This window comes from Aspergillus piperis (assembly GCF_003184755.1).
Source record: "Aspergillus piperis CBS 112811 unplaced genomic scaffold BO85scaffold_5, whole genome shotgun sequence".
Classification (NCBI taxonomy): domain Eukaryota; kingdom Fungi; phylum Ascomycota; class Eurotiomycetes; order Eurotiales; family Aspergillaceae; genus Aspergillus; species Aspergillus piperis.
In genome coordinates, this window is record NW_020291595.1 from 315459 (window position 1) to 328529 (window position 13071).

The 13071-nt window shown below is 48.8% G+C and overlaps 4 protein-coding genes across 4 annotated transcripts; 2 read left to right on the forward strand and 2 right to left on the reverse strand.

Moving 5' to 3' along the window:
- Nucleotides 1–2272: 2272 nt before the first annotated feature.
- BO85DRAFT_447422 (Isochorismatase hydrolase) lies at nucleotides 2273–4023 on the reverse strand. The gene is made up of 4 exons (XM_025659716.1): nucleotides 3361–4023; nucleotides 3028–3298; nucleotides 2893–2960; nucleotides 2273–2815 (listed from the first exon to the last, which is right to left on the reverse strand). The coding sequence occupies exons 1-4, from the start codon at nucleotides 3597–3599 to the stop codon at nucleotides 2656–2658; spliced, it is 738 nt and encodes a 245-aa protein (XP_025517460.1). The 5' UTR covers nucleotides 3600–4023; the 3' UTR covers nucleotides 2273–2655.
- Nucleotides 4024–6008: 1985 nt separating this feature from the next.
- Nucleotides 6009–6890, forward strand: BO85DRAFT_447423 (uncharacterized protein). The gene has a single exon (XM_025659717.1). The coding sequence runs from the start codon at nucleotides 6155–6157 to the stop codon at nucleotides 6641–6643; it is 489 nt and encodes a 162-aa protein (XP_025517461.1). The 5' UTR covers nucleotides 6009–6154; the 3' UTR covers nucleotides 6644–6890.
- Nucleotides 6891–7998: 1108 nt separating this feature from the next.
- BO85DRAFT_447425 (NADH:flavin oxidoreductase/NADH oxidase) lies at nucleotides 7999–9729 on the forward strand. Its single transcript, XM_025659718.1, has 3 exons — nucleotides 7999–8143; nucleotides 8194–8391; nucleotides 8445–9729. The coding sequence occupies exons 2-3, from the start codon at nucleotides 8227–8229 to the stop codon at nucleotides 9531–9533; spliced, it is 1254 nt and encodes a 417-aa protein (XP_025517462.1). The 5' UTR covers nucleotides 7999–8143; nucleotides 8194–8226; the 3' UTR covers nucleotides 9534–9729.
- Nucleotides 9682–10667, reverse strand: BO85DRAFT_518352 (uncharacterized protein). Its single transcript, XM_025664969.1, has 3 exons — nucleotides 10274–10667; nucleotides 10008–10204; nucleotides 9682–9950 (listed from the first exon to the last, which is right to left on the reverse strand). The coding sequence occupies exons 1-3, from the start codon at nucleotides 10632–10634 to the stop codon at nucleotides 9849–9851; spliced, it is 660 nt and encodes a 219-aa protein (XP_025517463.1). The 5' UTR covers nucleotides 10635–10667; the 3' UTR covers nucleotides 9682–9848.
- Nucleotides 10668–13071: the final 2404 nt, after the last annotated feature.

Here is a 13071-nt window from a genome sequence, read left to right on the forward strand (position 1 = left end):
GCGGTAGGTTCAAAGGAATGAAAGGTAAGAAAATTAAGAGGGAGAGAGAGAGGGGGGGGGAAAGAAGAAGAGGAGAGGAGAGAGAGAAGAGAAAAGGCAGGGAAGAGGGAACGGACGGCGGGGAACACCGAAGAGATGATCCCAGAACCTCAGACCTTCTTAAGCAGGCGAAGGGAAAGCCAATCTGAAAAGCAGATCCAGCAAAGAACTTGACTTGAGTAAGTAGCTTTCGGCGCGCTGATGACGCTGGCGAACGAACGAACGAACGAAAAATCCAGGCGGGGTCAGCTGATAAACCGGCCGCTTCGAGATTAGCCGCCACGAGGAAAAGGCGCTACCCCGCATTAAGTAATACCGTTGGCGGAAGGACCAGAAGAGGACCGGATCTTGCCTGCTTTGGGGTTAGCTTGTCATGGCCTCGGCCCTATCGCAGTCCTCGCTGTATCGTCCACTGATATGGGACGCGCCACCCAAACCTGATATTAATACTCTAATTTCTCCTTCTCCCTTAATCTCAATCCTGGCAGAAACACTGCGTAAGCTGAACTAGATTTATAATTTGATAAAAAATTGAAGGTTAGATAGTGTTCCCCCCCCCCTAAATGTAGGTTATTAAACTGTGATAAATCTTATCGCTACTTACGGGTAGGAGGAGTCTCCCCCCTTTTGGCATTTTCCATGCCCGGTACCACCAATAAGTTCCTTGCAGGGTGCAATCTGCATTGTTGGTGAAAACGGGGGCTGACGATCTGCCATTGCGAACCTTGCGCCTCTCTTTCCCACGCTCTTACTCTTTCCCTTCTGCTTTCTCCCCTTAACAGCCACCAGCCATCGCTTTCTAACCCAAAATGTGCCAATCGTGGTTGCCCAATGAGGCAGGGTTGAGGCACCACGACTTCCCAAAAAGAAATGTTCCTCGCAGAATGCGGGAGGTGTCGCGACAATCATCGGATCGTGGAATTACCTGTCACACCAACTTGTGGCGATCGTAGCTGATCGCGATATAACCCCACGGCCGAAGCGGAACCTCTAATATTTACTTGGTTACTTAGCGAGACCAGGGAGATATTCCCATTCCCACTTACTGCCCAGCCAAGGCGTATGGTTCGTCCGCTCCCTCCACCTCACAGGATCTATCCATTCGGCCTCCGAACTCCTTTGTACAGACTACAGAGGAATACCACATACTTCAGACAATGGCCAGTATGCTTCGCTCTTATTTACCTCTTAAGTACGTACTCCTATTGTTGACCCAGAGAGGTCTGGATGCGCCGGTGTTTGAAATCCCAAACCTGGGTGAGTTTCCCACCAAAATTCCCATAATAGCAACAAAAACTCCATCCAGGGAGCAATTCTGGTTCCAACGCAATTAGGGTCATCAGCTTAATCTCGTTAATTTCCTATCTGCTCGCGATCATTTGACGCACTGTGCACATCGCCGACCACGCTACTGTAGCGCGTGCACTAGCTCGTCTGGCGTCCCTTCCATCGAAATTGGGCCGTATCCATTCTTCTGCTGCCAATCTTTGGTTGGCCTCCTCTTTTGCTTCCCATTTCAAGGTTTGAGGTGAACGGATCGACGCGCTGTGCCACCCATCCTACGTAAGCTATCCGAATTTCATCATTCCTCAGGTTTTGGTCGAATTTGTTTCGGATGTGGAACATGGAAACAGCCACTGATGGGCTAAGAAAACGCACCGACAACTGCCAAGTTCCCCCCGAACCAGGCGCTCAGCTGTCATGACTGACTCAGGACGAACGGCGGACTTGGTCTTCGCCAAATCCACAAGCCTGTCTGAACTCTGAAGATTTCCCGGTCCTCGGGCTTCTCTCGTCAATCTTTTCTCGCGCGCCCTCGAGTCTTGGCACCCCACGCCTTGCTGCGCTTCATCGACCCGATTGCTGACTACGGGCTGCTCACGCAGTACTCGTAAAGTTTCCAGGCATGGAATTATCCCCTTCACCTTTCATCCTGGTATAATAATAGGCGATGGTATTTGATGTTATCATTCCACCCCTGTCTTGTCCGGGTCGGCTTGGTGATTGCGACCGGGTCAACTCCGAACCCGTCCGGCGAGGGTCCCGGCCACTCACTGTTTTGACGGTGGCTCGGATCCGTGAGCGACCAGCACCGCCCATGCGGCATGTCAGCGTTTGCGCCTTCTGGCAATTGTTGGCGACCGTCTCAATGGAATGCTTTGTTCTCGACTAAAACATTGGTTGGGGAGGATTTCCAAACTACTTCTACCCAACACAGTCCATCTTTATCTCCGGTCCATGCAGATTTATATTTGTTGGCGCCCTCAATGTCTCAAGTATGTGCGCTGCAGCCGCCGACCTGCGAGACCCGGGATTCATGCACGGTGTGGCACCAGGGCAACCTGCTCCCTGTGCTATTGCATGCAGGCGCCACCCATGCTCGCTTTCCAGATGCATAATTATTTGCGTTCACTGGTCGGACGCATACAGTTGGGACTTCTGTCCTTGCTGTCGCTGGGGACAAACTTTCCCAACCACTAATGTGCTTCCAAAGGTTACCATTCAGTATAGTTTATCTATCATAACTAGATCGATCATAGTCCGTAACCACTGTCCATCATAACCATATGTTTGGGCGTTGTATCATCGTTTCCATCAGACTGTCCGGCCTGCCAGCTAATACACAGCTGGTCCAGAGCGGTTGAGAGCCCCAATGGCCTGCTCGATACTGATTACATTGACCGGCAGTTCGGGAAGTATGCCCTCTAAGATAACCTTCTGATTCAGGGCAGCATATGACGAAGGGGTCTCGATCGTATTGTTCGAGATAACGTAGCTGTTGTCAAGCACGACGCGTTAGCAGTGCCTTTTCCACATGCATGATCGGTATATGGAACCGTGGTGCTGGCTTACACATTATAGTTCATATCCAACAGACGAAACGCAGTGCTAAGCACTACTCCCGAAGTACGGATCCCGGACTACCAGTTACATATTGATCAGCAAATCTGTTAACTTGACTTCCACTCCGTCGCATGCATCACCTACCAAAATCACAGTATCTATCTTCTGAGAACTGAGGATCTCCTCCAGCTGATTCCCCGCACCAGCATAATACCGCGCCTTCTGCAGCACCACATCATAGTTATCCAGGGTCTTGAATGCCGAATAGATCTGACTATCGGGACTCGAAGCCGTGGCGTTGCCGAGGCTAGTCACCGCGCTGGCGAAGGGAGCGTTGCCGAGTTCAGGACGGTAGGTGTTGGAGAAGAAGATGCGAGTAAAGATACTCAAGGGGGGAGGGTCCTGCTTGTGCACACTTTACGACATAAGTACTCCGTATAATCTATCCGCAGTTCTTCAAGATCAAATAATACATACGCATCAATCCAGTTCGCGACATTATCAATCCACAACTGCCCGGACCTGGTAGTATTCACATTGGCTACCAACCCATCGATAAGATCTAGATTAAGCACTGCATAATGTTTCCCGAAACTAAACGACGGGTCGGTAACGGTCGAGGTGATATTCCGTGAATAACCTGGCCTGCTAGTGGTTGTGGTTGAGAGACACCCGGTTGCCAGGAGGGCCAGGCATGCAAGTGAGTATTTGAACATTGTTGTTGTTGTGCTGCAGGGGTAAGTACTAAACAGCAAGAAGAAAGCGAAAAACAAAGGTAGGGATGCAATGGGTTGAATAGACTCGCTGATCTGAAAGTGAAAAGTTGCTCTAACTTGAAGCAGGGGTCTTTTATGTACATTACGGAGTAGAAATTGTCCATTTCTTCCATACTAATCAATGTGATTCTTTTCTCCACCCTCTTCAGATGGGACTATTGCCTCTAGTTGATCGTTGCTTTTGCGTGCTTCCAGGTCTGCGATCGGCTAGTGAAGCTAGTCATTACTTGTGATCAGTTGAGCTGAGAATTAACGTCACACCGGAGATGACGACTTGATCGGGTTATGGTCAGACTGATTATTCATAAATGATGCTTTGGTATAGCTGGGTAGAAGAATGATTACTGGTCCGGGTGACGGGAAGATCATAAGTAGTAGTCTTGTCTTGTCTTGATGAAGAATCCATTGGCAAGGGCGCACTTGTGCAGGTAACTAACTAAGTAACTGACTACCTCATTTGGGTGATTGTTTTCCAAGGGGCTTTTCCCGGAATGGAGCTGATCTTCTGCTATTGATCTCCCCCAAGTGGGGACCCTAAAGCTTAAGCCTGGGTTGGGAGTTGCGGTGCCCTGAAGCCGATGCTATTTACTGCATTCCCGTTGGGTTTTTATTTTGTCCTAAGAATTTATGTGGGTGAGTTGGGATTATATCTGCTCTTTACTTGAGGTAGACTAGTTGGTGATTTTGGTTGATACTGTGGCGCAGGCATTCGTGCATCCTAATTGAGACAGTTGCCTGATTCTGGCAGTCTATCTGAGTCCTGCATCGAATCTCAAATCAACAATCGATTTGAATGGACGGTCAGATGTTGAGTAACCTTGAGGTGGGAGGCTCGGGCCTTCTGAAATGCCTTGTGCAACATGCTTGTGCTTTGTACTGCTACGTGCAGGAGGAAGACTCCCTTTCCGTATTGTTTCTCTTTCTGCGAATTATGAGCCAATTGTCTCTGACTCGTGCTTATCATTCAAAGTCCACTTTCGATAATTGATTGAACAATCAATTTGAAACTGCAGAGCAAGCAGTCGCCCTGTGGGCGTTGTGGAGATGGACAGCCCTGAATAGTCTTTACCCGGGCTCTCCACAACACCACCACCGTCCAGAATTCTTTACCGGCTGACCCGCTCTCCCACTCACCACCTATCTATAGAAGGGCCTATTTAAAGATTTTCAAGAGAACAAAACTCCCCAGCGATGGCTGTGTTGTCTCTCTTCCACGGGTGACAATTATAGCAGGCAACTTTGGCGATGCCAGCGGAGATTTGGGAGATTTCTTGGCTATCCGTCGCGAACAGTTAAGCGACGCCACCGGACTGCGAATAGATCGCAAGACTATACGGGCGATCTCACAACTCCAGGGAAAAGTTATATCCTCACGCCTTAACTGGACACCCATAAGCCTATCTGCCAAGACTGGCATCCGAAATTTTCATTCCTCTTCGCCTCGCCTCCCTCCCGATGGGACGAACCGCTCGTTTCCGACTGGTGAGTTATGGATGATGACTCTGTACGGAGTGCGTTGTACCTGCTTGCTGCCTGGGCCATGCATGCATCATGTACTTTGATGTATCGTCTTTCTCCGACTGTGACATGATACTCATGAGTGCAGTTGAGGCATAGCCTGGCACCATATGGAAGTCACTACGAGTAGCCTAATCATTCGTTCAATATGTAGCTGCAATATAATACAAAAGGAATATAGACCAGGGCAAGGGACCGCTCTGGACGCAACATGGAAGTGACTTCATCCCCAGTGCCCCCATAACGCCCCATTCTGCTCCCTCCAGAGTGGACAGGATCAATGGCCTCCACTTTGTCTCACTCCGTTGTGCTTCTGATTCGGTATATCCTCTACAATGCCAAGCAGAGCTAAGTATATCGCAGTATCATGCTATCTACTGCACGCGTCATCTGGTAGCCTTAGTCGATGTCGTTTAGGAAAAGAAATCAAGAAAAGAAATCAGCTATTCATAGTCTCACCCCGTAGTTCTAACCATGTACACTTAATCATAGTCCAGCCATATGCACTTCGCCATCCGGTAGCGCTGACCCTCAGGGATGCAGCGCAGCCCGTAGGGCTCGATCCGGTCTAGCGAGACCCCATAATTAGAAGAAAGGACATGGGACTGAGGGAGGCTGAGGGTCTCTAGTGGAGATAGATAGACAGAGGGATCAGGGGCGAGCCGTAGCGGTGAACCTACAGCCATGTCTGTAACCAACCAACCCATGGCTAGCTCTTTCCGGGTCGCTTCTAAGTTAGGTACCAGGCACTGACATTAAAGAAGACCCATAGGAAGGAAGTAGTAGTACCAAACAGTTATAAGTAGTGAGTGACCTGACCCTTTGTGGCTTCTACTTCTCCATATTCCATCTATTCCAGTGGCTCAGATCCATACAAACAAGAAAGAAAAAAAAAATTCACTACCATTCTCACACTCGTTCTTCAATCTTAATACCACTATCTATCTTCACCAAATCCACTCACTAATACCATCACCATGTCCGTGACAACCACCTCAACCGGCACCGCCGCCTCCGCCTCCTCCACCTGCATCAACAAGCTCTACGACATCCCCGTCAAAGATGCCGCCTGCGCCATGCCCATGCGCAACAACAACTCCGCCATCATGAGCAGCTGCTGTGGCTCCGCCTCCATCGTCTCCTATGACAGCTGCGACTACTACTGTCTGGCCCAGGACCAGACCGTCGGTACCCTGGCCGAATGTCTCATCAAGGCCTCCGAGGCCGGTGAGGTCTGGTGTAACACTAACGCCAACGCTACTGCTACCGGTAGCGTTCCTACCACTGGCGCTGGCACTGTCGTCTCGACTGCTACGGCTACCGGTGGCTCGTCTAGCACTGGGTCCAGCACTTCCAGTGGTTCGACGGCTTCGTCGACTAGTGGTGCTGGTGTGGCGGTTACGAAGAAGAGTGTGGGTGTGTTGGCGCTGTTGTTCTTTGGGTCGACTGCGGGTTTCTTGTTGTAAGAAAGAGATTAATGGGATTGGATTAAGGGGTAGTTTGATACGGGGGTTTAGATTAGGTGGATTGGATGGATATTGTTTTGTATAGAGCAGAACAGAGCAGAGCAGGCTCGTACAGTAACTTGGGGAAAAGATCGTCTTGATTCGAACCATTTTGCTAGCGGAAGTCCGTCCTTCTTAGCATAACTTTGATCTTTCATTTGTTTGTTTGTATTAGATACTACCATTGATGCTTTCTTCACTTCGTCCATTGTACCTTGTCATGCAGTGCGCAATCTAATTTAGCCTAGTGATGAGTATTTCAGATACTCATTGATACTAGTACACATCTAGAGGGGACTACGACCCCATCACCAGCGTAGATCTAAAGCTGCCACAGACAGCAACTTGCACTATCGCATCCAAAAGAGGTTACTAGTAGTGTACTTCAGGACCTCCCAATGCCTATATTATCCCAGAACTCAGGGATCAAGGGTTCCCGTAGTCATTTTCTTTCAGCTATCTCTCTCTACAAAAGTCATAGCGGAGTCACAATCGACTCATGCCTAGCATGAAACTAGTCACCACTAATTGATACTTATGGAATATTGCTCTGGATCAACCTAGTTGAGAACACTGCCTTAGGCATAGATATTACTTCCGTCTGCTTCATATCACGTGCATTTATCTGCAACAAGCAAAATTCCTGGTCGCATGCCAGAAAAAAATATCATCTCAGCTCTGGAAAGGTGCGATTCATACAATACTTATGAAAGGCTGCTAAGGATAAAGATGTGGACTGTTCAGAGTCACCATTTCTGTTAAAAGGAGAACACACAAATATTACGTTCTAATGCAGTTTGTCAGATCTAACGATGACTCGTTGCGAAAAGCGACACATTATGAGTTAATGTATCAGTCAAGAATGCTTAACACATGAGTGTATCTTCCCTTCCATTGAACAATGCAGCTACAAGTTGCAGTAAGCGTATACTAGCCTGTTACTGAGAGGAGTATGCAGAATTTGACCATTCAGAGTTATCCTGAGTAAGCCCAGTAGGTTATGTGTGTTACATTCCACCAAGTGAGTGCTGGGCTTACTCCTGATTCGATGACATACAGTTGACGAATGACATATCTGGTATCACCGTAGACTATTTATTCTTTGCTTCGCCTGCAATTTCACTCAATCCTATTTTTAATACTCATTATAGTACATACTATACTCGAGACCCGATGACTCGGAAATTCCGCACAGTCTACGTGTCGATATGAGTTGCCGAGGTTTCGTCGTCCCACAAGGTATGTAGCAGAGACCATATATCTCCGCATGGTAATCTGTTCAATTGGAAGAGAAAACACCACAATATCCCGAGGTTGGTGGATTCAGGATGTAGGATTACAAATTGTCGATCAACCCCGCACCGGGCAGGCCTAGGATTCAAATGGGGCTAATGTGAGCTCGGGGGAGGGGGTTGGGGAACGGAGTTTTCTCTTACTGTTGTTGAAGAATGTGACGCAAGCGTATGTCAATTCCTACTATTAATTGAGTGACCGGTCCCTCACAGCAACAGAAAAGGTCGAAAATATCAGCAGAAGAAAGCAGAATGAAGGACATCAAGATCGAGCCCGCAAAGGGCATTTCCTACTTTACCCCAGCACAACAAACCCCAGCAGGGACAGCAGCAAACCCGCAGACCAGTGGAAAGGCGATACCCAAGCTCTTTCGGCCGATTACCATTCGAGGATTAACATTTCAGAATCGTCTTGGGGTAATAAACCAACCACCACCAAGATAACGGCCTGTTGACAATGATTGCTCTAGGTATCCCCAATGTGCCAGTATTCCGCCGAGGATGGCCACATGACAGACTACCACCTCGCCCACCTGGGCGGTATAGCCCAGCGAGGCCCAGGCCTTATCATGATTGAGGCCACCGCTGTGCAACCGGAAGGTCGCATCTCACCGCAGGATGTCGGGCTATGGAAAGACTCCCAAATCGCACCGATAGCCCGAGTCATCGAGTTCGCGCATAGCCAAGGCCAAAAAATCGGTATCCAGCTTGCGCACGCGGGTCGGAAAGCGAGTACTACTGCACCTTGGATGATGAACCATGGCAATGTGGCAACAGAGAATGTCGGTGGATGGCCCCATAATGTCAAAGGACCCAGTGATGTACCCTTCAGCGAGACGTTTCCGAAACCGCAAGCTATGAGCAAGGATGAAATCCGCGAGTTTAAGGCAGCGTGGGCTGCCGCCGCGAAACGGGCCCTTGTGGCCGGAGCGGATTTCATTGAAATTCATAATGCGCATGGATATCTGCTTGCCTCGTTTTTGACCCCTTACGCGAACAAGCGGACGGATGAGTATGGTGGTTCCTTAGAGAACCGGATGCGATTGCCGCTGGAGATTGCCCAGTTGACTCGTGATACGGTGGGTAAGCATGTGCCTGTTTTCCTGCGTCTTTCGGCGTCGGATTGGCTGGATAGTGATTTGGAAGAAACCTGGGGCTTGCAGGATGCGGTGAAGTTTGCTGAAGCGTTGGTCGCTCAAAGAGCTATCGATCTGATTGATGTTTCTTCTGGCGGTCTACATTCGAGTCAAAAAGTGAAATCTGGGCCTGGGTTTCAGGCACCGTTTGGCATTGCGGTTAAGAAGGCGGTCGGGGAAAGGATGCTTGTTGCGACGGTTGGCCATATCAAGGATGGAAGGCTGGCAAATCGGTTGCTCGAAGAAGAAGGACTAGATGTCATTCTTGTGGGGCGTGGATTTCAGAAAGATCCTGGTTTGGTGTGGACCTTTGCGCAGCACCTTGATGTTGAGATTGCTATGCCGGGCCAGATTCGCTGGGGATTCTCCAAACGGGGAGGAACGCCATTTGTCGATCCGTCGGTCTATAAGTCCTCACTATGATGGGAAAAGGTTGAGGATTTATTTGCAACATACAGAAGAAGCGAGTCGGCATACACATTGTTTTGATTGGCTACACCCGCTTCCCTCAGCATTGATGTTCTACATTGATGGACTCTTGTAAATGTGACATGACCGTGTAGTTGGGATCCTGTGATATCTACGAATATAGAAAATCTTTATCTACTCAAGAACATGACGAGCTATCCTGGTATAGAACGCAAGATATTCCAAGAACGATACGGCCATAGTACGTTCATTAAGAAGATATACGGATATATCACCCTCTGAGTGGAGTCTTCAGCAAGTGAATCATACTCAGTCAAAGACCTTGTGCACTTTCCACTGGCCAACATTCGCGACCAATTGGATCTTCTTGATAGCTTCGTCGTAAACATTGTCATCCCCATTAAGTTCGAACTATCATCTAGGATTAGTCAAGTTGAAGGCAAAAGAGGATAGGAATGTACAGCTTACCAAAGCCAAGTAACGCGGCGGCTCTGCTGGTTTCCCGTTCGGGTATAACATAGCCTGGAAGACCTCATGAATGACCACCCGCTGAGGCACGCCATTACTATATATTCCACAGAACCAATCCATTACAGCCTGGTCATCGGCTTTGTCAATGTGTGAAGGCAAGTCAAACTCCACAGTAAGGAGATGAGACATCGGACCTAACACATCCAACATCACAGGAGTGAATCAGCTTTTGCCCTTCTCTTCACTTATCTTATAAGTCTCACCTGATGGCATATCTGAGTCTTCTCGTATCCCGACCTCGCGGTATCGCCTGATATCGAAATGCGCTATATCCATACAACTGTGTGTCGGCCCCGGCAGAACATCACTAGTCACAGGGATGCTCGCAAACTCCTCTGTCTTCAGAAACTCGAGGTCTGGGACGGGGTAGAGAGCAAGGAATGTCCATGGGGAACTGTCTTGGGGCACTGCAGCCGTTTCATAGCGGGCTGCGGAGTTGATTCCCGAGGTCTTGAGAACATCACGCACATGGATGTCATTATACCAGGTGTTAAAGACATCTGATGATATCGGCGAGGGAGAATTGAGCCTTGAGGCTGCATAGAGTAGGCCCGAAGTAGACATTTTGGTTGTTGTGGTCTCCTTGATGTTCTGTTAGAGAGGGATAATGTGGCTGGAGGGGGAACTTGATGGATGATGTACGCACTAAGTACTTAGTTGCACCAGGTCTGAAGAGGGGATAGATTGGCGCTCGGCTAGTGGTATGTTGTTCAGCTGAAGGCTGGGTCCACTCATGAACGAGAGTTTGAGATTGCTAAGGTGGACACGGCATGAGATTGACCAATAATGCCATTCAAATGAACTTCGAGGTTCTAATTCAACAAGCACGAAATGTACCTGAGCAAGATAGACCACAATCTGTCACTCTACTTTCTATCAACTGAGACACCATGTATGGTCACTTTCTACTGTCGGAAAACTGAATATTCCGATAATCTTGCTGGCTTTGATGTAAACCCTAATTCTTGACCGAACTCAATCTTCTGAGGACAATCTTGCGGACTGGGCAGGCTTGATTGCGTGCTATGTTTCAATTTCTCATAATAGATGCTACCCTTCTACGACCCCGCTCGACTTATGATCTTTTCAGACTCAGGAATCTGCTGGACTCAACATACCAACTTCATGGTTCCCGAACCCCTCGCGTTCGGGACGTCCCGAGCTACCACAACAGCAAAAATATATATGTATGAACTAGTAGATCCGGTGGACGAACCTCATAGTTGATCTATATTTGGTTTTTAATTTGTCCAGAGGCTAGGCACACCCCATGCTGCATTGTCAAGTAGGTGAAACTCATGCCTTATAGTGGTGTGGGATGTGAAGCACGGATTCCGCACCCATACCAACAGATTTCATATCAATGTAGACTAAGTTACGGTCCGCCATCACCACAACACAACCAGGCTACAATTTGATCGACTTACTGGCAGCTTTTGATCTACATTGCAGTTTTACCATAGTGAGCGACACCATATCTAAACCTTCTATCCTATTCAGCTGAGCCAGCTACAACTCTGCAGTTCCCCGGTTTGATCTCCATTCTTGGCATGTTTCATCTGACAGCCACCCATTTTACTCCTGCATGCCTACGGAGGATATAAATAGCGAAGGAGTATTGATTGCTCCTCTGTCCAGCTTGTGCCTCGCTACAGGTTTGCAAAGACCTCAGTAATCATGGGTCTGGCGGATCTCTGCGTGGACGTGGTCCTAGAGTTCCTGCGCTATCTCAGTCTGGAGGAATTGTTGTCGCTGAGGATGGTTTGTCGTATGCCCTGTCTTTCCCACACAGTCTGGTCAATATTGGCTGGATTCGAGATACTAAGTCAACTTGTGCATAGGTTATTTGAATGCGGTTATCGTGGTGAACCTTCTCTATTTCACTACAGTGGACAAGCGCATCAGCAATCGTCTGTTGTCCCGGATTGTACTCGAATACATGAACCAGGATACTGCACTTAAGTCCCAGGTTACCAAGATCCGAGACTACATGAGAAAATGTGCAAGTGAGCATGATCGCAAGAAATGCAGCATGGGCCGTTGCTTGAGAGCCATCAGCGTCGCTCTGACTACGTATAACGGTCGGGAGTGGGTGCTCCAGAACTACAGGACCGCCGTGATGCCTTGGATAGAATCCTGGGACAAAGACAACAACTGCATTCCCTTCCTTCTGGCAGCTTGGATGGGCTTACAGAGTATTGTTATATCGGCCCTGGATCAGGGCATACATGCCAATACAACCCATCCTTTTCTCGGGGCCGCCTTGCACGCTGCAGCGTACAACAACGACACCGTCCTAGCCAAAGAGCTCATCTTACGCGGCGTCAATAGGAGAAAACGAGATGGCGCCTTCGGTGACACATTCCAGCTTGCAGCCTACAGAGGGTCTGATCAGTTCATCCACACAATGCTGATGGCTGATCCGGGTTTGCGAGTCCAGATTTCTCAGACTACGTCTACCTATGGTCCATTCGGAAGTGCGTTCAATGCAGCAGCTGCAGCAGGACATGATCGAGTGGTGAGGATGCTCTTGGCGCACAAGGCCAAGCCGAATATCCTTGCTCCTATGCAGAGGACAGCAATGTTCTTGGCTGCAAGAAGTGGTAGAGCAGATGTGGTCGAGCTGTTGCTCCAATCCGGGCTGATTGATCCCAGTGTCCCTGACTGTCATGATATATCGCCTTTGCTAGCTGCTATCCAGGGAGGCCACGAGTCAGTCGTTCGTCTCCTTCTCCAGATCAGCAAAGTCAAGCTGAACGACACCGGACGCAATGGCAACATCCCAGCACCACTGATGGTCGCTGCTAGCCAGGGCAAAACCCGTATTGTCCGAATGCTCTTGAAGCGCCCTGATATCGACGTCAATCGCTATGCACAAGGGCTCCCTCCAATCTTCGCAGCAGCAGACAACGACCACGCAGATGTAGTGAGCTTACTGCAATGCAGACGTGACATTTCCCTTTTCACCCCGGACCAGTCTCAATACCTCCTGAATATAGCA

Excerpts from the sequence above, each read along its gene's own strand:
- BO85DRAFT_447422 (XM_025659716.1), bottom strand. The coding sequence starts at position 3,599 with ATGTTCAAATACTCACTTGCATGCCTGGCCCTCCTGGCAACCGGGTGT. Across the intron at positions 3,299-3,360 it reads GTCGCGAACTGGATTGATGC|TGTGCACAAGCAGGACCCTC; the intron begins GTATGTATTATT and ends TATGTCGTAAAG. Across the intron at positions 2,961-3,027 it reads AGATAGATACTGTGATTTTG|TCCGGGATCCGTACTTCGGG; the intron begins GTAGGTGATGCA and ends TGTAACTGGTAG.
- BO85DRAFT_447423 (XM_025659717.1), top strand. The coding sequence starts at position 6,155 with ATGTCCGTGACAACCACCTCAACCGGCACCGCCGCCTCCGCCTCCTCC.
- BO85DRAFT_447425 (XM_025659718.1), top strand. The coding sequence starts at position 8,227 with ATGAAGGACATCAAGATCGAGCCCGCAAAGGGCATTTCCTACTTTACC. Across the intron at positions 8,392-8,444 it reads CATTTCAGAATCGTCTTGGG|GTATCCCCAATGTGCCAGTA; the intron begins GTAATAAACCAA and ends TGATTGCTCTAG.
- BO85DRAFT_518352 (XM_025664969.1), bottom strand. The coding sequence starts at position 10,634 with ATGTCTACTTCGGGCCTACTCTATGCAGCCTCAAGGCTCAATTCTCCC. Across the intron at positions 10,205-10,273 it reads AGACTCAGATATGCCATCAG|GTCCGATGTCTCATCTCCTT; the intron begins GTGAGACTTATA and ends TGGATGTGTTAG. Across the intron at positions 9,951-10,007 it reads CGCCGCGTTACTTGGCTTTG|TTCGAACTTAATGGGGATGA; the intron begins GTAAGCTGTACA and ends CCTAGATGATAG.